The sequence below is a fragment of the Anoplophora glabripennis genome, unplaced genomic scaffold (genome assembly GCF_000390285.2).
Source record: "Anoplophora glabripennis isolate ALB-LARVAE unplaced genomic scaffold, Agla_2.0 scaffold363, whole genome shotgun sequence".
Classification (NCBI taxonomy): domain Eukaryota; kingdom Metazoa; phylum Arthropoda; class Insecta; order Coleoptera; family Cerambycidae; genus Anoplophora; species Anoplophora glabripennis.
This window is the reverse complement of record NW_019416470.1, coordinates 301737-328431: the sequence shown is the minus strand read 5'-3', so window position 1 is coordinate 328431 and position 26695 is coordinate 301737. Positions and strand designations below refer to the sequence as shown.

Genomic DNA, 26695 nt, shown 5'->3' with positions numbered 1-26695 from the left:
GCCCCGTACCTTGATAGAGGGATCAGTTGAACAGGAGGTGGTATCTGTGAATGAATTGAAAGGTGTGTTGCTGGGAGTGTTTATTTGTTATATAATCATATCCGAGTTCCAAGTAAGTCGTATTCTTAAATACCATTAAATTAGTTATTTTTCGTATTGTTGGCAGCAGTGATGTGTTTCATTGAACTGTAGAATCCGAGGTAGAATCCTAGGAACTTGGTCTAGAATTATATCACTGAAATTATTTTTTCCATGTCATTAATAAACGAATTTGTTATGTTATATAACATTTGCGTGATGCAATCATTACTTATAAATGTATAGTCTCTTTTTGGATAATCTCAAGAAGCTAAACAAGTCTCAATGTTTTTGTTAAATGACATCCCATAAGTTTTTTCGATATAGGAACGAGAAATATTTGAATTATTTTAAATTGTTAAGCTTCTTATGCTTTTCAGATAAAAATATTTACTGAAAATTTACGAGACATCAGAAATTTGACAAAATTTGAAGTAACTTACATTTAAATCCTAACAATAAATAATTCGAGTCGTATGATTAATATATTGAAATTTTTAATATCTGTTTCCAATACATCTGCGAATATTCAAAAATATCTTTAGTAAACATCTATATTTTCATTTTCGCGCAGAGCTCTCAGCAATCTTTAATACTCACATCAAGGGCCTGCTAGTCATAGTCTGAGCTTGGAAATTCTTCGAATGCAGAGGCAGCGTTTAAATTATTCAATAGGCTGCATTTCTAGATCGAAGGTAAGAATTAATGCATGTTTCAATCCTCCGTTGTTAACCTTCCGAGTCTAGACGGGGAAATAGATGAATATTTTAAGTCACCCGTTGTTCACAAATTCCTACAGTACGAATTCTTCATCTATATTTTAATGATAGAGAGGATTTTTACGTTGTGTTTACGTGAGGATATATATACAAGTGTCAACAAGTAATGGAAAAAAGATTTCATTTCATTATTTTACCAAAATAGTTCTTTGTGATATTTGGAATAATATTGTAGAACATTTCTCGGGTAAGAAAAAAATTATACAACCTTGGTACGAAAATGTATATTTTGAGACAGTTTTTCAAATTTTTTTGGAAAAATACAATTTAATAAATTCAATAAAGCATAATGAATGATCTCACAAATTATTATTTAATTAATTACCAGTGCCAAAAATGCAGAGGGATCAGCCCCTTTTTTTAAACTAACACTTTTTTTCAAACATCCCTGTGTAGGTACATTGTTAAAATGATAGATATGCGGAAAAAATATTCTTGTCAATTTTTTAATTCTTTTAGATTCTGGGATAAATTACATGATAATGATGTGCCTACTAGTTTTTCAAAAGAATTTTGTGCAAGGTATACAAAAATAATTAATAAACATAAACTAAACGTAAATGAAATATGGAAACATTTTCATTTATCCATGCTGTAAACTATGTATATGTATATTTTATGATCAATTTATTTATGATTATTTTTGTGTACAGGGTGTTACAAATTAGTAGGTCAAGCAGTTAACCACATATTCTTTGACTAAAATAAAGGGACTTTTAGTACAGTCATTGAAGCTTTTCACCTCCGAATTCTTTGAAACTGAACCGATCGACTTGAAATTTGGCAGATAGTTAGAGAAAAGGTCAATGAACATTACTGACATAGCGCCGATTGATGCTTCCACCCCGTTGGGGGTTGACGCCCCTTCTCGGGGATGGAATTTTTTTCAAAAATAATGATGGAAATGGATAGAGAATCAAATTTTGAGCAAAAAATATTCGAAGAATTTTTTCGAGAAATCAATAGTTTTTTTAGTTATTCACGATTGAAAACTTTGAGTGAAAAAAAAACACATTTTCAAAGTATTCTTCGCGAATAACTCAAAAACTACTCATTTTATTAAAAAAGTTTAATGAACAAAAATGTAGCTAATAAATAAACAAAGAAAATCGTTTTTTAAAAAGTGTTGTACGTCCTATACAAAGCGAAATATGGTTAATGGAAGGGGCTTGTTTTTGGGAATTGAAGGAGTTATCGTCAAAAACAGATGGGTTGCTCTTATTTTTTAAGGAAAAATGAGCAGTAAACGCTGTACCATTTCCATCAGAATTAAAATTAATCATAGATCCTTTACAATTAGTTTTGTCTTAGTGTTTTTCATACGATCCTGAAGTTAGACCGGTTTAGAATGCGTATTTTTTTTAATAATGTACGGTAAAAGTTGAAATCGTATTTTTCATTATTCAAAAAAAAAAATGCCTTATTTATATAATAACTCTGAAACTATGAAAGATACGTAAAAAATGATAGACAACAAATATGTAGCCTTTTTTTCAACAAATATTTTGCTTTTTTTTCCTATAGCATAAAAAATAAAGGAGATATCGTCGCTTGAAGTATCCATTTTAGTGAAAAAACGACCTGTCTCGAACCCTTCGATCCTTTCCCTTTAAAAAACGAAGGACTTAAAAGGTTTTATATGCAAACGATATTACAGCTCTTGAAATTATCTTTAAAATGCTTTTTTATAGGATACTATAGCTTCAAAATGAACCGAGTTATGGTAAAAAAATCAATAACATTTTTTCGGAGCAAAATGTTAGGATTCAAGTGCGCGTCAGCGTGTATAAAAGTTTATGTAGGTAATTTTTTTGTTAATTAATAAAAAAATTCAAAATTTTTACTGACGAGAAGTCGAACTATTGTCTTTTGTGTGTGTGAAGGTCATTTGTCTCAAAAGCTCTTCTTTTTTTATTATTAAGCAAAACAGAAGGGAGTGCTGTCTTCGTAAATATTGCATTCTTTAAAAAAAGAAAAAAAACTGACATAGGTAGTAAATAGGTAATTGTAAACAACAATCTGAAATAATTTGTTAAAATAATACAGTTATGAATATGATATTCTCTCGGATATTCTTAATAACAGTATCGGAATGGTCAATTACGTTCACGGTCCGATGCAGGGTATACAGTATAGCCTTTATAACCGTTTTATTTTAATAAATTTTTTCAGGTTGTTTACAATTATTTACTACTTGAGTCAGTTTTTTTCTTTTTTTAAAGAATGCAATATTTAAGGAGATAGCACTCCCTTCTGTTTTGCTTAAAAATAAAAAAAGAAGAGTTTTTGAGACAAATGACCTTCACAGTACTAAAGACAATAGCTCGATTTGTCAGTAAAAATTTGGAATTTTTTTATCAATTAACAAAAAAATTACGATGAGTTAAAGTCAGAGGTATTAATTTTTTAAGCAGAGAACTGTGATTTTTTCAACATTTTCATTAATAACTAAAAAATGGGATAACGAAACTAACTGAAATTTTAGCAGACAATAGAGTAATAGTGACGCTATATATGGTTCAAATTTCAAATTTTTTTGCCCCTACGTTTTCTTAATATCGGTTTCCAAACTCAGGGGTCTATTTCACTTATTTCGATAGAAGGCACTTGTGAAGTTAGAATTATGCAATCCTAAAATATAGAAAAATGTCTTTTTTTATAAAAATTTGATTTTTTTACTCATTTTTTACCTTTTCAGTTTATGCACTTTTTCTTGAAACGCACTGTTTATCCAATTTTTCTCGATCGACTGTTGCTATTGTTATTGGTGTATGACTGAAACTTTTATCGAAAAAATATTTTCAAGACCACTACCAGTTTACAATATTTTATTTGTAAAAACATTTAGCACTTAAGTGTTAATAACTGCATTGTAATGAAATATTTATGTTTTTGCTTCAAGGTTGACAAATGATATCTAATTATAGTTATTACTAGGTGGTGCAAATGACTTTTGGATGGAAGGCGAGTTTAATTTCAAAACTAAAAGAGTAGGCTGTTATTAACAGCCATTTAATTTCTTAGAGAACAAATTTAAAAAGGCCGAAATGCCAATCAATTTAATAAATGGTTTTTCAGTGGTGCCTTACCTTTTATAGGTGCAAATTAACAAGGAATTTATTTTTATTTAAGTGAAGGATGAATATGGGTCTTAAATTAGATGTTTTGAAATGCTGGGTATAAGGCCTGTCCATTTTGTCGAGGTTATTTTCATTTTTTGATAGACGATTTTAATACAATGGTTACAAGTTTTGATTGAAGCAGAAAATTAATTTTTTTCCGGCTTATTTTCCTTAAAGATCATTATTTCTTAATGAGTTTTCTGTCCTCGTTTCTTTTACCAGACCTTAAATTTTGTGAAATTAGAAAGAAATGAATTTTATAAAATCCTTGTAAAAAACAGCATGTTTAATCTTTTTCGAATGAAATTATCTGTCAGCTTGATTTATCGTTCCTCATAGCATTCCTCACCAGAAAGGCCTTTTCCAACTCCGATTTTTTTTATACTTGCAAGTCACTTATGACGAAGGGAGGAAAAAACAGCAAACGTATTTCTTCTGGAGGACCTCTTAGTGCCTCTGTACTTAAAATTCCTTTATCTGGAACACGTTGTTAGTCCATAAACTTCCTTTCGAAGCGCTCAACGTTAAGAATTTCTCGAGATTAAATTATCTCATTAATTTGGGCTTTGCAATGTTAAGTAGGCGCTTTCGGCTGTCTTTACGGGGCTGAACGCGATTCGTAAACTATTAGGAAGAGGATGTGATGTGAAATATAGTGAGATAGAAAATAAATAAAATACAGGAGATAAGAAATTAGGATTTCAAAAGTCGTCTGACAGTTTTGTGATTTTCGTTGGATCATTGGGGAGTAAAAGATCCAGATGAGGTAATAATTTTGTCAACAAAATATATAAAATATTGAAAAAATTACAGTAATGAAATCTCCTCAATGATAGTTTAGGAATGTGGGAACGGCGGGTAACGCAATTAATTGTGCAAATACTTAATAGGAGTTTAAATTTCACCTCGGCCGATGAAAAATAAATGCGAGTTGCCAGAGGTGATTTTGGACAAAACTACACTGAAAATTTTTTTATTTTAAACTGTGTAATTTACTGAAAATATAAATTTATTTTATCGATATACAGGGTGTCCGCAAATTTCACCGACAACGTTTGACTGCATATTCACGTCGATAAATAAATACGATCTACGGTTTTTGAGTTAAGGGCCTTTAAAGTTGTCAAAAATAAAACTGATTTAATTAATCAAGATTATCATGCAAATAAAGTATCTATAGTCTGTTTAGAAATGAAAGAGAGTAATAAAAGCTTATTGTGTATGCAAATCGTAAATAAATGTAGTACTGGTGCTTATATTCAATATTTTTATATTATGTATCGATATAGGATGAGGTGTACTTTTAAAAAAACTTTGTGCGATCGGACTGTAGCAGGTAGCTAAAATTTAATCCCCGACAATCCGTCTTTTTCTATGCCGCTTCAATTTCTCGGTCCATTTCTCTTATAAGTAAACAATATAAAAACAGCATTTCAAAACATGAGGCTACTTTAAGCATAATAACCGGGTTAAGAGGGTTTTTAGTAATTTAGATAAAATTATTCAATATTATTATCAAAATATTTATTTAAATTTAATGAATAGACTTTTATTCCACACAAAAATATATGTATTTTAAAAATTCAAATTATGGTGAGTAAATGTAGTGTTGTATAAATGTACAATAAAGAAAATAAAAAAGTAGGTACATTAAAATTCATCCTCTGAATATTCTGATGAATTATCTTCGTCTCCTAGATTGATAACGATAGGTTCCACAGTAACGTCAATTAAATTATCGAGTTCCCACATTTTCTCCTCTTCTTTTTGTACATGATGTATACATCTTTGCCAGTTATCTGCAGTTACTCGTTCCAAGGAATTTTTTAACAAAATTTTCACGTCACTTAATTTAAACGTCGTATTATTTCGCGCTACATCTCCTTTTACCTGCGCCCAGACTAATTCGATTGGGTTAAGTTCACAGTGATAAGGTGGTAACCGTAGTACCGTTATTTGGCGATTTGTTGCCATTTCATCGATAACATATTTTTTCTGATCTTTATTAAGATTGACAAGTGTCAAAAGTTCCTTTTTCACCATATTTGTTTCAAAAGAAATGTTTTTTTCCGGATAACCATTGAATTATATCGGCTTTCCTCCAAGCAGTCGTAGGCGTCCGCTCGGTCTGCCGTGAATGGTAACTGGCATTATCCATGACAATTACAGACCCCGGAGGAATAAGATCCAACATCTGTGTAAAATACTCTTCGAAAACATCTGCGTTCATGTCACCTGTATTTTTAGATTCAAATAAAAGTAAACCGCCATCTACAAAACCACTGGCACTACCTATATGTGTCACTATTAATGTTCGCCCTTTACCTGAAGGTGCCTTGAACCCTGTTGAAAGTCCATCCAAAAATACTTGTCGAAAACTTTTTACATTTTTATCTTGCCATACTTTTGTTACAGTATATCCCTCGTTGACCCAAGTTTCGTCTAGATAATAAATATTCCTCCCTTCGTCACGGAATTTTCTAATTGATCTTGAGTAGGATCTTCGCCAACAAATAATTTCATCTTTATCGATAAGAACTGACTTTCTGTTCTGCTTTTCCCAGCAAAAATTCAACTGTCGTAAGACGGCTCATAATTTGCTTCTACTGATTTTTGGCAAATCGTTGTCCTCTGAAAGTTCACTTAAAATTTTGTTTAGCGTTGGTATTTCTTTTTTAAAATAAAATGAGTGTACTTTTCTGCAAATGACATTTTTGAAGAAATCATCTATAACGACTTTTGACCTCCCTGTAGATGATTTTGGTATCTTGTTCATTTTTTTTTCCTTTAAAAGTCTGTAGATAGTCGATTTTCCAATCCCTGTCATTTTTGTTAGCATTAGTGTTACCTGATAATTACCTGAAACGAAATATTACCACGCCCATGGCCGGTTCTTATCTCGGGGTTTTATTACTCTCTTTCATTTCCAAACAGACTATAGTGTACAAAATTTTGACCAGTGGTTTACCTCTCAAATAGAGTGGTGTATTGTCACTTTTTTTTCTGTTTAGGTAACTTTTTAAGCACACTGCAAACCGAATTTATATTATTTGTTTCTTAGTTTTGAATATTTGCCTATTTTTACTCAAATGACACAATTTTTTAAACATTTATAACGCATTTCTTTGGGTCGTAAATACCAATTTCTATGGTACTTTTAAATCCGCCATAATGGGTCCGTCATTCTAAATTTAAGAATTTCCGCATACATCCGCTATATTGGATCTGCCAAAATTTAATTCAGGACTTTTCGGACTTCAGATTCGTAATCAGCGACCCTAAAAACTAGGGCTAACAAATTTCAGCCAAAAATATGCGACTTAAAGGGGTAAATGGAACCTTAGTGTGTAGTGTGTAGGTGGTTTCCAACCCTTAGAGGGATAAGTTATATTTCTTTATATATTGTCTACCTACATTTATATATTTAGTAGTATGTATAAAATTCAAAGCTATGGTTTTTCACAATTTCAAATTTGTAAATATCCGTTTTGCAAGTGACACTTTTATCCGTACATTTATGTCAAGTGTCGTACTGAAAATCGTTTTGGCCGTTTAGATTAGGGCTGAAATTGTTTGATATTTATGTCTTGGATGTATGTATGACATCACTCGACATCCCAATCCGACGATATATCTTTTGCTAGCCTCCTAGGCGTCATTTTTCATTTCCATTTCATAACCAAGGGACTGACGAAAAATTGCCCCCAGTGTTGTTATTATTAATATCGCTTAAACGTGTACTTATCTGGTCGCGAACTGTATTTTGAAATATATTAATACAAGTGGATATCTTAACATCAAGTACTTAGGTGTTTTATTCTTGTGTAGGGTTAGATGTTTTTGACATAGCTCGATTTCTGGTATTTCATAAGATTTTATTTCTCGGCTTTTTTAAAAAATTCTTTTTGAATTTGTTCGAATTACATTAATACATTTAAAATAAAAAAGTGTATGGAAGTTATAGATAATCCTCGGAATTTTGAGGGCAGAATATTCTAAAATTCAGCTGCTAACATTGAAAAAAAGGTAAAGCCAAAGTTCTAGAATATTTTTTTAAATCCTCTCTTTTTTTCTCATTACGACGATATACGAATCACGTATTTGCTTTGATAATATTATACAGGGTGTTAAAAAAAGAGAGTAAAATATTTAAGGAGGTAATAGTATGAACCAAAATAAGCAGAAAAGTCTCAATAAACATGGGCCCGCAAAGTAACGGTTGCGGAGATATGGAATGTTTTATGTTTTTTAGCCCCTTTTTTTATTTTGCAAAAACGTTGTGTATTTTCTTATAATAGTTGGTTGATGTTTAGTGAAATAAACAGTACGTATTTGACAGTTGTTCTCAGTGCACAAGTTTTCTTTCGCTATGGCTGGTTACTCTAAAAAAAAATGCAGAATTAACAGACATGCATTTCATGTATGGTCGTGCTAATGGGAACGCCACCGAAGCGCGACGTCTTTATGTTGACGCTTATCCAAATCGCCAGATTCCTTCACAACGCATGTTTGGAAGAATTCACCAAAGATTGCGTGATACCGGTTCCTTGAGCAAACAGTGACATCCGGAAGACCAAGGTCGGTATCCACTCCTAGAGTAGAAGAAGAAATTCTAGCACTGGTAGAGTAGAATTCAGGTATGAGTGTGCGGAGAATATCAGCCGAGGTAGGAATTAGTGGTCCTCTTGTTTGGAGAATCCTTCACGAGCAACTGCTTTGTCTATACCATGTGCAACGAGTACAGGCCTTAAATCCAATAAATGATCATCAAGCACGTTTGGGTTTTTGCCGCTGGTTTCTACCTCATGATGCTGAAGACCCTCGTTTTCTTGCAAACATTCTTTTTACTGATGAGGCCGGGTTCACAAGAAATTGAGTGTTTAATTTTCACAATACGCATATTTGGGCCGACGAAAATCCTCATGCTCTAATAGAATCTGGACATCAGGCACGTTTTTCATTAAACATTTGGATGAGTATTGTAGGTGACAGGTTTCTAGGTCCTGTTGTTTTACCAAACCGATTAACAGGCGCTGCTTACTTCAATTTTCTGCAGAACACACTGTATGAGTTTTTGGAAGACATTCCTTTGAATCAGAAGCAACAAATGTGGTTCCAGCATGATGGTGCTCCAGCTCATTTTTCCATGGCCGTTAGAGAGCATTTACAACAAACTTTTCCACATAGATGGGTAGGAAGGGCCGGACCTGTTTTATGGCCTCCAAGATCGCCTAATCTGAACCTTCTAGATTTCTTTGTTTGGGGATATTTGAAGACATTAGTGTATGATACTCCTGTAAATAGCCTGGAAGAGCTGCAGCTACGGATTAATCAAAAGTGTCAAGAAATCCAAACCAAGGAGGGTGTTTTCGAAAGAGTTCGAATATCGTTGAGATGAAGATGTCGTGCCTGCTTGGAAATGGACGGAGGGCACTTTGAACATCTTCTGTAACTTTGTTTTTGTTTGTTAAAAGCTTCTTTTGTCGGTTTATTCCTAATAAAATAAAATGTTTGAAAAACGAATAGTGGTCCATATCTCCGCAACCGTTACTTTGCGGACCCATGTTTATTAAGACTTTTCTTCTTATTTTTGTTCATACTATTACCTCCTGAAATATTTTACAGTCTTTTTTGACAGCTTGTATAGCTTTGATAGTGATCAATATTAAGGTTTATTTACATACTTATCTACTTGTGCAATGGATAAAGTCAAGATTGCTGTGGAATGTGTGTATGTATTAGGTAGCATTCAGTTGTTTTTTTAAAAGTACTTGTATATTTAGATTACAAAACGATTTCCTAAAACGTTGGTTTTTAATATTTTCTTATAGGAAGAAAGGTAAAATTGATAAAGGTGGTAGGCAGAATTTTATGTGAATATGCCTGGACATCAATTTTCTTCACATCGTAATGGATTTCAAAGATTAATTAATTATCTCTTATCACTTTAAATGCGTTGATTGAGACGCTTATGGCATGATAAAATTATTTACAAGCAAACGAATAACTTAAGTACTCGATTTTATCTCTGACTTGTCTGTGTCAGCGGCTACATCAGATTGGTGTGGATGTGACCAAGTGTAAATGCATCTTTTTATAAAATAAAGTTTTATTGATGGCTTTGCGTTATTATTTTGTAAGACGGCTGAGCGTTTTGCAAAACCACGTACAACATGCAGTCAAATTGTCAAATGCTTAAAATCATCACCTGTGTGACTTTCTCTGAAACATTTCAGTGATTATACAGGCTGTTACAAATCTGCTTCGCATTGCAGGAATCTCGGAAATGGTAAGAGGTACGAAATAGCTTAAATGGGGGCAAAGTTGCGTAATCAGGGGACCAACATTAAGCCTCTAAAAAATCAAGGCTAACATGACTTCATTTTTTGAAATATGACTAGAAATTTTATTTCATTCTTTGCAAGTCTTCATGATCCCCAATACTGTACTGCCTCAGGCCGAATCAGAATCAGACATTTTGTCTCGATAAATTCATCTTCAGTGTATTCGTTCCAAATTTATCTAAATTTTTTATTTAGATTTCTTTATTTATTGAATTATCGCACACTGCAAGTGTCGTTAGACCCTGCGAAATTTAGTTATTTAAACTATTACCACCACGCGTTACAATAAAACATTTATTATTATTAACTATTACCATCACCTGATCATACTAACTCAGTGAGTTGTTGCGTTAAAATTAAAACATTATTACAATTTTAATTTTATTATGACAAATTAATTCTTAAAAATGGATATGAACAACCGAAACGCTAACTGAATATTATTCTTTAAAAAATTTCAGTAAATGTTCAAAAACATTTACGTTTTGGCAAAGGTTGAAAATGCAGATCAGCGTAATATCGGATTTTATTATATCTATAACCGCAACTGTGAAAGAGCTTGTCAGATGTATTTGTATGAATATCCTGAAAAAAATAGATCGCAATTTGTTTGAATTTTGAGTACTTGAGAAACCTAGAAATAACTGGACACGGGAATAAAAATCTAAAAGTAATAATTTTTTATTTTAATGCGTGGTGGTAATAGTTTAAATAACTAGATGGATTTCAGAGGGTCTAACGACACGTACAGTATACGATAATTCAATAAGCAAAGAAATCTAAATAAAAAATTAAGATAAATTTGGAACGAAAACACTGATTTTTCGAGACAAAACATTTGAATCTGGTTCGGGCTGAGTCAGTACAGTATTGGGGGTCATGAAGGCTTGCAAAAAATGTAATAAATTTTCTAGGGTCGTATTTAAAAAAATGAAGTTGATGATGGTCCTGGAGAGACGAAACTTTACATATAAAAATTTATTATGCCATTCGATAGAGGGCAAAAAGTGGCCATGAGAAAGTGTTCTTCTTTTTTCAAATATTTCTAAAACTAATCACGTTAGCCTTGATTTTTTAGACGCATAATGTTGGTCCCCTGATTACGCAACTTTGCCCCCATTTAAATAAAACGCTTCAATTGTTTCAGTTGTTTTGTAAATTGAAATGATAGGTGATTAATAATAGATTTGTACTAAATTTTGGACGAATATTAACAACAAAAAAGTCCACACCTTTTTTAATTTTCGAAATGGACGCCTATCATCAAAAATTTTTTTTTTGTTTAGTTTTAATTTAAAATAACGAAGATATAAGGGTGATTTCATGAAAAGTGAAACACAGAGTAGATAAAAACAAATTAAATATCTGTGTCACTCAAGAATGCCTTGGAAATCAATTGTTAGGCATATATCATAGTTGTTTTAATGTCATACATATATATTTCCTTTTGTTTATGTTGTTTATAATTTATGATGATCTCCGTCAATCAACCCCGAAATTGACCAGTATAATGAACTGCGACCAGTTAACCATAGTGCGACATCTGCATTACATGAGTAAAGTTTAAAAACTCTTTATGAGTGCCGCATATTTTGACCGAAACCAAAAATCTCGTGTCAGTGTTTGTGCCTCTTTGTTGGCTAGTTATCGTTTAGCTCGTCAGGAATATCGATTGTTTTTGTCTAAGATTGTTACTGGGTACCATGGCGCAAATATATTTGCGCTATGCTGGGTACCAAGAACAGAAGATGGTACCCATCTGCGCAAGATGATGATGTGTACCTGGTAGGAGAAAGAAGGCGTCGTCTGCTACGAATTGTTGCCGAGGAATGCAGTCATCACTGCTCAGGTTTATTACCAACAATTCCGTTGTCGCAATTCAAGAAGAAAGACTGGGAAGATATCATCATCATCGATTTTGCAACAGTATAATGCCCGCCCTCATACTGGTCTGCTAACATTACAAAAGTGGCTACTACAGTTGGGAGATTATTCTGCAAAACCCTATTTTCCTGTTCAGTTTTACATCTCTTTCGCTCTTTATCGGATAACTTTCGAGGAATCTTCATTAATGATGACTTCGCGTTTCAAAATGGGCTTGGTGATTTTTTCGCTTCTAAATCATCGGGTTTCTTCAGGCCTAAAAGAAACGGTCAGATCGTTAGGAGCCAATCGTTAACAATGGAGGAGATTTAGGGCATATATGTTGAATTCATGTATTTTATTGGTTCGTGTATTTTGTTTATGAATAAGAAATAAATGTTGATTTCAATAAAAATCTATCATAACATTTTGTTAAATTCGGTGTAGATAACTCGTGTTGCGCCTGACATACCTGTAGGCTGAAGTCTGTATCTTCAATTGTTTTTGATTAATGAATTAAACTGTGTTACCTTGGGATGATCGTACAGGCCTTAGGAATCCTGTTTGGAACAAATGTCAAAGTTCTTTTTCTTCAGAATATTTATCCTGACACATCGAAGGTTAGTACTAATTACAAGTGCTACCAGATAAAACATTTTGTTAGTAACTGGTCACATGTAATATTTTATCTATTTTAGTAACGTGTAGGACATATGTTATGAAACATAAACCCTCCTGCTTTTGTTTATGATATGAATCAAACAGCGGCACGCGTTGCAAGACTTTGTTTGACATCCGGCATCCAACAAAGCTGTGACAGAGGCTGCCGCCAGCTTTTGACATTCTGAGATTGAACATAAAGCAGTACATGTGTATTAATAGTTATTTTAATACATGCATATGTGTAGGTATTTATTTCAAAGATTTTTCGTTTTTGGTCACCATTTGTGGATCACCCTTACCCTATAAATATTTTAATATTCTGAAAATAACGCGGAAAATTTCAAGGCACGCCCCTACCGCAGTAAATTGTTACAATTGTTCCGAAATAGAACTTTATTGGCTTATTATTTTCTTGGAATTCTGTTCCAACAAATGTTGTACAAACTGTACGTTTGATTTTGTTTACAGGCAAACGTTTTTGTTTTTGAATCGGGCACGTGTTTGAAAAATATTTAAACATTTGTATGTGAACATTGTAGATCTGGACTAGACTTTAAGAAACGAGGATATTTCCAGAGGTCATTCGGTTTCTTCTCCAATAATTCTTCCGTGCATGGTAGAATGTGTATCCGCCTAATGGAATCGAAAAGCCGCGTTAGATCCTATTCCAAGCAATATAAAAAAGAAATAAAGCGAAATACGAGTTTCTTATTTTTTTTCCAAAGTTCGCCGTCTTCTCCACGTCGATACGACCAAGTCAATAAACAAGGGAACACCCATAAAACGGAAGATAAACTCCTGTCGCAGCCGGATAATAAATTTCCGAGAATTTTCATTTTGTCCCGTGTCGTCTTGCATAAAATATAGGCTTCTCGTTACGTTGTCATTGTTATGCTCTTGTTAGTCCTGTTGCGTAAACTCCTCGGAGAGGCGGAATCCGGCTAATGAATTATTTAATGGACGATGCGTGGAACGCCGTACCGTGAGCAGGGACCTGGGGAAACGGGGGCAATAAAATGTCTGGCAGGGCGGGATGATATGACTGATTTGGTGATAAGAAGAAATTGCATTTTATTTTTTGAAGATACACGATGTTGAAATTGAAAAATATTTTCTGAAATACTCCTGAGGATATATAACTTAAACTGATGATAAAACTGGGGTCACTTATCTATTTAAGTGGAAGTAAATCGGGGTCGATATCACTAGGGGTCTCAGAATTTCGAGTTCAACGAGTATTCTGCAAATTTTATTAGCGCTTTTTATTATCGGTGGAATTTCTAAGAAAAATGTTTTACATTTTATTTGAAGAACGAGCTATCTCAGAGTTCTGATTTTTTTATATGCCGCTAGATAGGGATCGAATAAATTGATCGATGCGAGGCTTCTGTTCAGAGGTAAGCATGTACATGTCATTGAATAATGTCGGGATAGTGGGATTATTAACATGGAGTGGTTGATGCTTCGCCACCATTAGTAAAAATATCATATCTTAAAAACTTCGACTATTTTAGATATGCGCTTGTGATCTCGATAAATGTTGAACGATCATTTTCGTTTCTGAAATGGGTATTTATTTATTATTTTATGGTAAGTTCCACGTGAAGAAAAATAAACATGGCCCCTTTTTATTTCATACTATTATGCAAGTACTTACATACATGTATGTATATTCTTATAATGTAAAGCGTGCAGCATAAGGCAGCGGTTGTGTCACTTTTTGTTTGAATAAAATTACATAAAAGAGAACCCGGCTTACAACCAAACTTTTACCACATTGCAGTGGCCCTAACATTTCCTATCACTGTTCATCGAGTTACGTCAAACATCCTCGATTGCAGAAGATGTGATATATTTTTTCAATTCAACACCTTGTATCTCGAAAATTAAGCAAACTATATATGACCCACATTCATTCGAAACTTTAGGTATATAATTTGTTCATCTGGTGAAGTTTCTGCATTAAAATCTGTACCACCCTGTAGAGTATGGAACCTCTTCACAGTGATCAGAAACTATAAATTCTCGATCTAAATCTATAGGTCTTAAAGTAGGTAATCGTGCTATTGCAGGGAAATTTTAGATTCCAAGGTTTTTTATATCCCAGAATCCACTGGAAGTAATAATATTACACTATATTCTAGATTTCAACCCCTTTTAGGGGGTTGAAATTCATAAAATTGGCACGACTGTCGAAATGGAATGTAATATATTCTATTTTGATGTTTGTTTACGAATCTCCTGTGTTTTTTTTACGTAATAACTACAGAACAATCTTCGAAATCCTTAGAGGGACGACCACCCCCTTTCTGATGTAGACGCTTTAGGAGAATCCTGCAGGCAGCGAACAACAATCTTCGGGAAATTTATTTCTTCATTCAGCCAATTTTCGAATTTAAGAAATGTTTTTTCGATTTACTTTTCTCCATCTTGCAACATAAGGTGCAAAGAATGCTTTTCCTGTATATGTGGTAAGGGTTTTCGTTGCATTTTCGTCAAAATTTGTGTGGAAATGCTGTTTTAGAAAGTTAAGCACACGGTTTTTTCGCACTTCGACTGATTCGCGTGAAAATTCCATCATTATTTGATGTAATTTCAGGCGTGTTACTGGTTCATCAGCCATTGTAATAAAAGATAATAATAAACAAAGAAAAACAGTACAAGTAACAAATAATAACACAGAACAAACAAAAACAGAACGGAAAAGTCATTGGACACACTAAATACTGTCCGACACAAAAGCGGGTGAATAACTGAAGTAAATCCATTTGTACGCCCCGTATAAATAGGTCATTTACTCCCTTATCTGCAAATTTCTGCAGATAAATTAGGTGTAATTATTAGGGTTGTGGGTACACATGTTGCAAGTGACCCATTTTTAGGCGTTACGTCAAGAACGCCGCCGGACGCACCACAGGGTTCCCGGAAGCCGACCCCTGTATAGTGGCGCCAGGACCAGGGACTTCTGCCACCGACTACCAAGATACCTACAACCGAATGCACACAGAGAAGACTACTCTCCAACGAACATTCACCCTGTTAACACGTCTTTTCATACACAAGTTTTCTGTACACCTGTTTTCAATAAAATTCTTTATTAGTACCGTTGAGAGAGCGTTTATTTCTTGCTGTACAGCGAAAGCAACCCTCAGGGTGGCCCAAAAAAAAACGATTATTTTTTTTCATGTCTCTTGTGAAAATATGTTAGTTTATCATGTTTTAAGAGCCCCCTCAAAAAATCAGCTCAAAAAAAATATTTTTAGAGGTTGCTAGAGATTTTTAAAAATTTCCAATCGTCAAAAATTAAATTTTTTCTTTTTTTATTTTTTTCTCTTTATTTTATCATTTTCTAGGTTGAAAAAAATCTAGATTCTGAAAATTTCAAATTTCTGAAGGTCACTCATAATTACTTGTAACTTGAAAAGTAGTGTACCTAAAATGTTTTCGAGCGACCTCTAAAAATAAATATCAACGAACTAATAATTTTTTTTTATTGAATTTGATGAACAAAAGAATAGAAATAAATCACGAGACACTTAAAAAATTTCTCGAGGCAAAATTTACTACCGTGCACGCACTGAGTATCAAATATTTATAATTTTTTAATTTTTTAAAATTTAAGTTGTAAATATTTATTTTTTAGAGGTCGCTCGAAAACAGGTATAATACACTACTTTGAAAATTAAAATAATTATGAGTGACGTTTAGAAATTAAAATATCGATTTGAAATTTTCAGAATTCAGATTTTTTTTAACCTAGAAAATGATAAAATAACGAGAAAATAATTTTAAAAAATTATTTTTTTGGCGGTTTTGGAAATTTTTAAAAATCTTCCACCTCTAAATAAAAGTTTTTTTTAGCTGATTTTTTGAGAGGTCTCTTAAAACATGATAAACTAACATATTTTCACAAGAGACACGAAAAAAAATAATCGTTTTTTTTGGGCCACCCTAGTAATTATGCACCCAGGTATCCTGGCATTAATTTGAGAGGAATATGGAAGTATAGTCTCGTATAGTACTAAATGAGATAACCACCTAAATTAGAGAATTTGCCGAAAATTACCTGCTGGCTATAATCAGTTAAAAATCATTCAATAATTATCTCCGGTATATGAGAAGAACGACAAAAGACCGTTCTTTTAAGCCCTGTATTGTGTAAATACATATATACAAGCTGTCAAACATTGCGTTTTTTTTTTTCAAGAGACAAAACGATACCATAATTCGCGTTATTTTTAACATATTTATAACTTCTATATGGAAGCTTAAATTAAGCCAATATTTTCTGAAAAATTAGTTCAGTATTAGGGGTATCTGCCGTGTTAATTTTAGCGTTAAAAAAAAGTGAAATTTTTAGGTTTCGATCGGGTTTTAAGGATTCTTGACGACTGTACTTACGCTATTTGTTGTCGCTGGAATGTTGTATGAATATGTAGTAAAGGAAACTTTATGTATGATAGGATAGGTAAATTTTAGCCACCCTGCATAACTGTGAGGTCCGGTGAGACGAATTTAGTCTGGCAATTATCGGACGATAAGTATTTGTTTCTCGGAAAGTGCACGGCAGCAAATTCGCGACGAAGTTCTCATGGGAACAGACCTTCGTGGGCTAAATGTTCATCGAGGTGCAAAATTTTATCGTTCCGCGTACCAAAAGTGAACCCGAGAGGTGGCGCCGCCGCCGCCGCCGGTAGATCGCCTGGTGGCAACTTTGGGAATCAAAATTTTCTAGAATTTGCAAAAATTAAAATTGAACTCGAGACGGTTCGAGGCTTCTTTTTTAGTGCAGGGCACTAGGCGCTGTTTTCTCTAATTTTTAGAGTTTGTTGCTGTAGGGAGCCGGAATAATTTGGTTATGACTCGGGAAAGCCTTAAAGTTTTTTGTTCGTTTGTGTTTGAGTGAGGCCACCAGTTTTGGTGAGTTTCGACCATATTACTAGCTAGAGGAATTATTTTTGCTTGTTTTTTTGTTAAATTCAGATTAATATTTAAATTACTTGGTTTTATCTTGATAACGTTTGGCAGTCAGTCGAGGAGCGGATCTTATTCAATTTTAATAGCGCGACACGCGGATAAGTGTGTACAGTACAGTGTGGCTCACCTTTAAATTTTACTTTTTAATGTTTTGTGGCCATTCTGCGTGTCACTGGTGCTACGACACCGTTCTGTCAACCGGCACTTGGCTGATTTATTCAAATTTTATTCTGTTGTCATAATTCTTTTGATTTTTTGTTGTTGTTTGTATTGGCAACGTTGCATCCCAGGCGCTATTTTATTATATATTTTTTCTCTTAATATACTCGTACTTATTTCCATCCTCCCGTTGGAGAACGTTGAGAATGGAAAGATATGTACTTTAGTTTGCTTATTGTTTCTCTTTAGGTGTTTACATTTTATTACAGTTTGAATGAAAATAAACATAGGATAAAATTTCATTTTGTTTGGATATACCGACAAAATGAAAACACCGGTACGAACACCGCGAACAATTGGGTTTTCTTCATTCATGTAAGCCCTAAACAATCTTTTTCTAAAATGATTCGTTGAAGAGGTGGAGAAAAAAATATACACATCTGACTTTTAAAAATGGCCGAGTGTTTTGATTATTTAGAAGAAAAAATATTCTTGTCATTGTGTGTAAGTATTTCGTTTTTGAGTGAATCAACTATTTTTGTTCATATACCTATCTTACAAAAAAATTGAAAAACTCGGAAATGGTACATATTGCGAAAAAATGAGAAGAATATTTTTTGTTTCGAATAATGTAAATTAAAAAGAAATATGTAGTCAGGAGCGTAGCAATTCTACTCTTTAAAAAGGGAGTTGTTACCTAAATCTCCGCCACAGTATTGTGAGTTCTATATGTCTTGCGTAGGAGGTGCAAGCTCCCTGTGATTAATAACACAGCCACACACAAAAAAAAAGTTGGGTATAATTTTTATGCGACATATATTTTTCGTACTAATTTGGCCTCCTGAACACGAATCTGGGGTCAGAATTGGCCCATTACGTCACAATTTTTTCCTAACCTCAAAAAACTTGTGAAAAATAGTGAAAATTGATGAAAATTTACTGGGAATATTTCCACATCAAATAGTACATTTTTATGTAAAAGACTGTAGGTAAAAGATTCCACTCCGTCTAAAAATGTGACTTCGCTTAAAAAAATTACTTAAGGACTCTACACGTGTAATGATGTGTAGTGTGATGTGCTTGTTTCCATGGGACAAGACAAAAAAGTTTCTACTAAAGTAGAAAGAATAAATTCTTTCATTTATTTAGTCGTGCATCACACGTTCTAGCTCAATTCTGACAGTGGATTTGAATTCAGCAGTCTTTTACATAAAAATGTACTATTTGATGTGGAAATAAATTTTTTTCCAAATTTTCCCAGTAAATTTTCATCAATTTTCACTATTTTTCACAAGTTTTNGGAGTATTATTTCGAATATCGTAAGTTTTGGCTAGATAAGAGTCGAGTTCATTTGATTTTAAGTTTGCAATTATTTTAACTATAACATTGCGTTGTTGTGTGACTGTATGCCAATCTATATGCAAGTTTATAATGTGAACGATATGAGTAGAAGGGTTTCATTTACGAGTGACACTATCACTATTATTATCGGTAGGATTTTAGGAGAAAAAAATCTGCATGTTTCATCTGTCTCCCCTGGTTATAAAATACGTCAAAGTTATATGACTGTAAATATGCCTATCACCTATGTGCTTTAGGAGTTAAATCATGTTTTCTGTAGGAAGCTTTTAAGGTGTTGCAATATGTAAAAAAAACAGTAAAATGTTTTCCATATAGGAAATGGCGAAAATGTTTGATAGCGTTAACAAAAACTAGAATTTTTAAATCATACGAATAACAACGAGGTTCGCACTAAGTAATTCTCTTACTGAAATATGCTACAGGGTGACAAAAGAAGTCCCCTTTTTTTTTCGATAGAGTCTGGGTGAACAGGGATCTGATGAAAACCAGATGCCATGTTAAGTGAAGTAAAATAGTAGGCTAAGTGCACTCTGTTAATTTGATTGTTTATGAGCGGCAAAGGATATTTATTAGGTGTTGGCATTTAGCTCCCGATAGTCAATACATATGCGGTTCGAACCATGTTTCATTTTAACTAAAATCATTGGACCAGAAAAGGGCGAATTACTAGGAACGATTATTTTAACTTGCAATAATTTATCTATTGTATTACGTACGAAATCTCGTTCAACAGGGACAGTCGATAGGGTCTTTTTTGAACGTATGTAATCGGGTCCTTCAAACGTATTTCTAAGCTACCTGTTTTCACGGTATTTTGACAAGAGCCTCATTAAGTTTTGTTTATTGCTACCCTTAACATCGGTTTGTATGGCATCAAAATTTACAACTAGAGTTTATATAAGATATATCGATAGAAAAATAAGCCATCTGCTTATATCGCACACTGATATTTTGTTCTATTAAATCTTTACCTATTTGAGCAGACATAAAATTATCGGGCACAACAAAAATAATAATTTGACTTGAATTTCTTGAATTACTACGACTATTAAAATTTGCATATAAGGTACCTACTTAAGAAAGAGCCAGAATCAATACCCCTCAGCGAGTTTAAATAAAACGTCCACCATCAAAGTGACCTACGTAACTTTCGTTAACAAGAGAGCAATCTAAACTTGTGTCAAATACAAAAGGAAAGATCTCACCAGAGTTCAGCTTCAACTATCCATATCAACTGGCTGGGTCTGCTTTTCACCCATACATACTGACTCTTTTCACAGGAATGTCGGACTTTGGTTTTCTGACTATAGATAAGCAGTTGGGAGCAACATAGTCCGGTCTTCAACACTTTTAGCAAATAACAACCCTTGATGACGATTCTTGACGATTTCTACAATGGATTGATCGATGTCCATTCCGATCGCAGGTGTGACATTTCACTGGGAAGTTAAGGCTACTTTCGTGCTCGGAAGATGGGGCGCGACGCTTCGTTCCAGTATGATGACCGGAAAGAAATAGCGTCGGAAGCTTACCAAGTCTCCCTTGCAGCATAGCACACATACTTTTAGCATCATTCGGCTGCTCTAGTTGAAATCTTCGTCTAACAAGACTTTCGCGCGTGGAACCAAAGTAACAAACCACCTAGTAGTTTCACCTTTCCGGGAATTCGATAACACCATTATTAGTTCCAGTTCGTCTGGTTTGCTTTTTGTCACCCACAAATCTACTATTGCACATCACCCTTCGGGGTCGACATATCTCAAAAACGGATCAAATGGAGGCATTTTGACATTTCCGCACGATGAAACGGCTAACACAACACTGCAGGATGTCGAGGACAACTGTCTCTCTAACTTCTTCACTTTTTTTCAAACCTTTATCACGGGTTTTCGCACACTCACTTTTTGCACATTTCGTCGTTTTGGCCATACGAATCCCACTTCTGATGTCGGAGACACTTGGTGGACATGGNCGTTTTAATTCCTTGGATAATTTTGAAATATTTAATGTGCCAGTTTGATAAGTTATTCCAATTTTATTGCATTGTTTATTTATTTTTTGTCATCTATGTTCATTTATTCTTAAATTAATGTCTTTCTTAACCTTAGAGTTGCTGACCAACAGCATAAATGTTGCACAATACTAAGCCAGATAATACTGTATGAAATTAAGATACAACTAATTACAGAACACGTTTTTTCTTAGTTGCTAAAAATCTTAACAATATCAATTAAATATCTATTTATTTTTTGCTTTTTACATATTATGTAGTTACATAGGTAGTTTCTACAAACTCATTTTTTCTAAGAACCGAACGGTGCACGTGTTACATTGCTATGATTTTTACATTCATAAAAAAGCCGCTCTTTTTACAAGCTTTTATTTAACTACATATTTATGTTGGTTTTTATGTTTATTTCAAATCTTGCAAGCCAAATTTGAACAACTTCCTCTACAGTTACTTCGCAATTTTGCATGCTTATTCAGTTCTGATGACGATACACTAAAATGTTTTTTTTTTGAGTTTGTGCAAACTGTTACCTATGCCAAATAAGGCCATAACCCCATTTTTCAGCCTTTAATAAATCTAAAATACTTACCTAAAAACAACTCTCTTAAAAAAAGTAAGGTCATCAAAAATTTGCTACAAGTTGTTTTTCTTTGTTTCCGCGACATAAAATTAGATTTTTTCCAAGTTTTCCCCGATTTTTGTTCAACTAGTTTTTATACATATTTCAGTTGTTTTTTTTTCTGTTTATTATGATCAAAATTTTTGTTTAGGTTGATATGCTCAGTATAGTTGTTTACAATGGCTTTAAATCTGTAGAATTGCTCTTTTAATGTACGTCAGTAGGTATTCCGTTCTGGGATTATCATTATTATTAAATATATCTAGCATAATTGATACATTAGATGTAACCTGTTTACTTTATGCTGGAAATTTGAATATTTTCATCACCATCAAAACCTTAGAAGACTAACAATAAGTAGACGACGTAGAATAGTTTATATACCATTTATTTAGGAAATATATTACCACTTAATGCTACAATGCGTACGTTATATCATTTACTTGCAAATTAACTCTTATTTTTAATTACAATTTAGCATAAATTTACAAAGATGACGCAGGTTCCGTGAGTTCGGTGTTATCTTCGATCCGAAACCGACTTTGTCCTCGCACATCGAAACTGTTGTTGGCAAAGCACTCAGCACTTAGAACACTTGGTTGAAAACCTTTTACTATGCCTTTGTTATAAACAGATTAGACGTCACAAGACGTCACTATAAGTATATCCTAGAAGATGTTCAACGAAAATCTTTGAAATTGCTATTGTTGTCTAACCTGACTCATTTTCTGTTTCTTCACTCAATGTTAGACGAATATTTTCCCCAGATTTGTTGGTTATAAAATTATGCATAATAGTATTGACTGTCCATCTGTGCTCATTAAACTGGTTCTATCATAACAAACAGACAAATAAGATCTTTTCATAGATTTCTCCACTTTTTTTTGGGACTGTGTTACTGTTGTTGTTTCTTTACTGTATTTTAATAGAAGGCCGTCATTGTTGCAGGATTTCGTTAAGTGATAGAGGATTTGCGAGTAGCGGCCGGTCATGGATTCCAGCAGCAGCAACCGAGGCTCCACGGGGCAGCTGTCCAGTGCGGGCAGCACGGGCGCCGCCCAGGGTATGCACCACTCGCTCTCGACGCCTGCCGGCGTAGACGGCGGAGCCAGGACGCCGCCCGCCACTCCTAAGAAGGGCGGCAAGATGCTGGCCATCCGGGTCCAGATGCTCGACGACACCGTCACCATCTTCCAAGTGCAGGTGAGTGAAAAATATGAAAACAGTCTAAAATTAACTAATTTAGTTCAGTTCACACATTGCTATTTGGGATACTTGCTTGTTATTGAAAAATTAACCGTTTTCGAGATAAAAGTACACCTTTTTACGTAAAAAAGTTTGAAAATCGTAAAAATTGCGATGTATTGAAAATATTCAAACTGAAAAATTACAAAACTTTGAATAAAAACTGATTCAAATTAGATGAGAAATGTATCTTATGCGTATGTGACCAAAAAATAAATTTCTACACTTAGGTTCAAGGGCTGATAACTCTTCGGGAAGAAAAGTTTTGACGTATTTTTTCTAACACCGAGATATTACCCCCAATTCCTGAACATCCTGTATATTATTTCCAACCAAACCTTATAAGCAAGTAAAAATTCAAAAAAGAACCATAACATATGCCATTAAAGGTGTATACATAGTGTTTCAGTCATAATGTTATAAATTTTAACCACATATTCGGAAGGCCTAATAAAGACAGAAAATCGAAAAAAAAAATTTTTCTCGACCTTTTAAAGATTAAGCAAATTAACCCTTAATTCCCGTTAACTCCACTTCCATAATAGGGAACGCGCCACGCAGGTCAGTGGAGTACACAGCAATCGGACATTGTAGCGAAACAGCTGATTTCCTAATTGTCGTCTCGCCTGGTTTTCGAATTGCTTTCAAAATCAAAGTGCAATGGATCTCAACTTTATTAAGACTTTATGAATGGATTAGCGAGTGCTTTTTAGCCGCATTTGTCATTTTAAATAAGTAGGTACCCATATGAGTAACTAAATAAGAGGGTTTATTTCCTTGTCTTTCATAGGAAGCACCACTTGCTCCAAACGCAACTTGCGCCATCTTACACCCGTTCTACGAACAAATAGCAGCTGCAACGCAAAACAGAAACTGCAATGACCGTGCTACCCGTCTTTACGTTGAGAATGTAATTAAAAAACTATGCAATAGATGTCGCTGCCTAATATATGCTTTATTACGCTGCAGTTGGCGGCAAATGTGAATATACCATAATATTCAGAATGCTACTTATATATGGAATAAAATTCATAATCATTGACTACAAAGTTTTGTAAAAAAAACATATCAGTTCTAATGTAAAAATTGACCTGATTTTTTTTACAAAATTTTGTCTTCCCTTCAAATTCATGACATTATGACTGAAACACCCTGGTTTTTATATGGAAACCTACTACTTTGCTTTGGACTTATCCATTGGATATTTTTCATTTAAATAAGTATGAAATTGTATAAATCTTTCATTCAGGTTGATCTTTATTAACTGGTAAATAGTTTCAAGAACTTCATTCTTTAGTAATTCGTTAAAATTCTTTTAGGAAAAGAAGAGTTTTATTTTTTCTTTATTTTGATCAGAGCCTGTCGTAATGGCTCAGTTCCACAGTGTATAGATGAAAAGCGTTTTTCTATCGTGCCTCCTTTATCCATGCGAGATTGACTGAATTTTTTATAAGTTTTCTTTATTTGAAATGTCGAACGTGAGCTCTGAACATTTACGTCGAAGAGGATTAAATTTGGTTCGTGCTTAAAGAATTCAGGACAATGCTGGTACATATTGCAAATTACTTCTTTAATTCTGCTTAAAGTTTGGATAAATAAAAATACCCGTGCTGTCCAAATGTCTGTACATACTTACTTAAATGAAATTTTTCAGAAAAATATATATACCAACACCTACATAGTTTTTTATTAAAAGTATATACATATTTACATCGATCGAATTTCACTTGAATTTTTCCATAGATCTAATCCATCAGATTTCCATGCTAAAAAACTTCTTAGCAGCATTTTCCTGGCTTTTCACTTAATTTATTTTCGGGGAATCTGTGACGCCAATGCTGTTAACAAAAGTAACGCTCGTATCAGTGCTTTTAAATGTACATATGAATAAAATTTATTCTAAAGTAAAATACATCACTTGTCAGATTATTTGTGTATCCTAATTCTTTGTATATAAAAATTCCTGATTTATTGACACTTCAAAATAAATTTTGAAGCTTTACTATAACACATCCACTTATATTAAAAGGTACGGGTTGTATATATGTAAAGTAGAAATAAAATATAATTTTGAATTTACACCCGAATTAAACAGGCTCAAGATAGATTTGATTGATCGGATGTTTTAGCTGTAAAGTGTTCGCAAGATATTTTCAGCTTCTAACAAATAAATATCAGAGTATAAGAGTAGCAGATTTATCATGTGACTGCACCTTTTATACATGTTTATTGAGAAATAAAAATTAGCCCGTCTGTAAAATATTGTGGTAGAATTTGAAAATACTCAATATTCAGTTCATTATTTATTTTTGATTTTATTGGAGTCGGAGTTATTTGGATTTAACGATCCATCAAACGTAAAATTATTATCCAGTTGAATAGTTTTTCGCAAACATCAAGAGTGGTATTTGGTGCAATAAAGCCAATGTTATAGTTAATAAAACTGAAATTTATTACTTTAGTGTCGTTCCATTAATGACATGATTAGTTTTAAAAGTAGCGTGACAATTGAGTGAATCATTAACTTGTTTTAAAAATAAGTGTTGCTTTTCATTATAAAGCTTTATCGTATCTTCATTACTTCACCCTATTTTAGGGGATATTTTAGAGTTTTACTGGAAAATGGTGTAGTAAATCGGTTTGTGGGTTGCGGATTGAGATTTAGCATAAAAAAATACACAAAATATATGTACTCTTGTCCCTCGTACAGAATTTTTTTTGCGGCACGTCCTGTCTAATGAGATATTTCAAAAAGTAAAAGTACATATCATCTATGTTCAGTTGAAGAACTGGATAATTATAATTGTTTTAGCGGGTTTTAGAATTTCAATTACCCAGCCAATGTACATGACAAACATTTTTTAATTGCTCTCTTTTTTATAGCGTTATATGTGTCGGAGACACTTGGTGGACATGGGAATTAGTTTACTTCGTTGTCTCCATCGAAATAATACACGGGTGACGTGACACTATTTATTACAAATACGGGAGCTGTTATACAAGTTATAAAATAGGAACTAACGGTCCGCCACTGTCAGCCCTAGCAACCTGTTCACTACTTCTCTATCAAAACAATAATAACAATAATAATAATAATAGTAAAAGCCACACGGCTATGGTAGTTTCATCAATTGAATGACCCAGTTGCTTCCCGGGCTTTCAGTTTTGTTCCGTTCACAGGGGCGGTACCCAGTGCATTCCTTTTACCCTATCAGTTTACTTTTTACCAGACATGACCATATAAGGAAGTGTTTACAAAAGTTAGATAATGATGGTCTTTCACACACAGACTAAAACTTAACCCTCAAGAGATAATATTTCTGTAACATAAACAAAAACAATCTCTCAACATTCCATCGACGTCGTTCTTCGAGTGGCTACGAATCATAAGCGGTTATAAGGGTGATGCCGACATATATGTATAGTTTGAAGAGGAAAATAGTTTTAGAATTGAATTTTGCACGATATACTG

At 33.5% G+C, this 26695-nt stretch overlaps 1 protein-coding gene across 4 annotated transcripts in view; it reads left to right on the top strand.

The window, feature by feature from the left end:
• LOC108912056 (FERM, ARHGEF and pleckstrin domain-containing protein 1) overlaps positions 1-26695 on the top strand; it is a 105972-nt gene that overhangs the window by 4163 nt on the left and 75114 nt on the right. For 3 of the 4 annotated variants that reach the window (XM_018717215.2, XM_018717214.2, XM_018717216.2), the window contains exon 2: positions 22927-23181. In XM_018717215.2, coding sequence (XP_018572731.1) covers positions 22969-23181 — 213 coding nt within the window. In that variant the 5' untranslated portion in view covers positions 22927-22968. Of the gene's footprint in view, positions 1-44; positions 113-22926; positions 23182-26695 lie in introns of those variants that run through there. The other variant, XM_023454625.1, reaches the window with a different exon arrangement.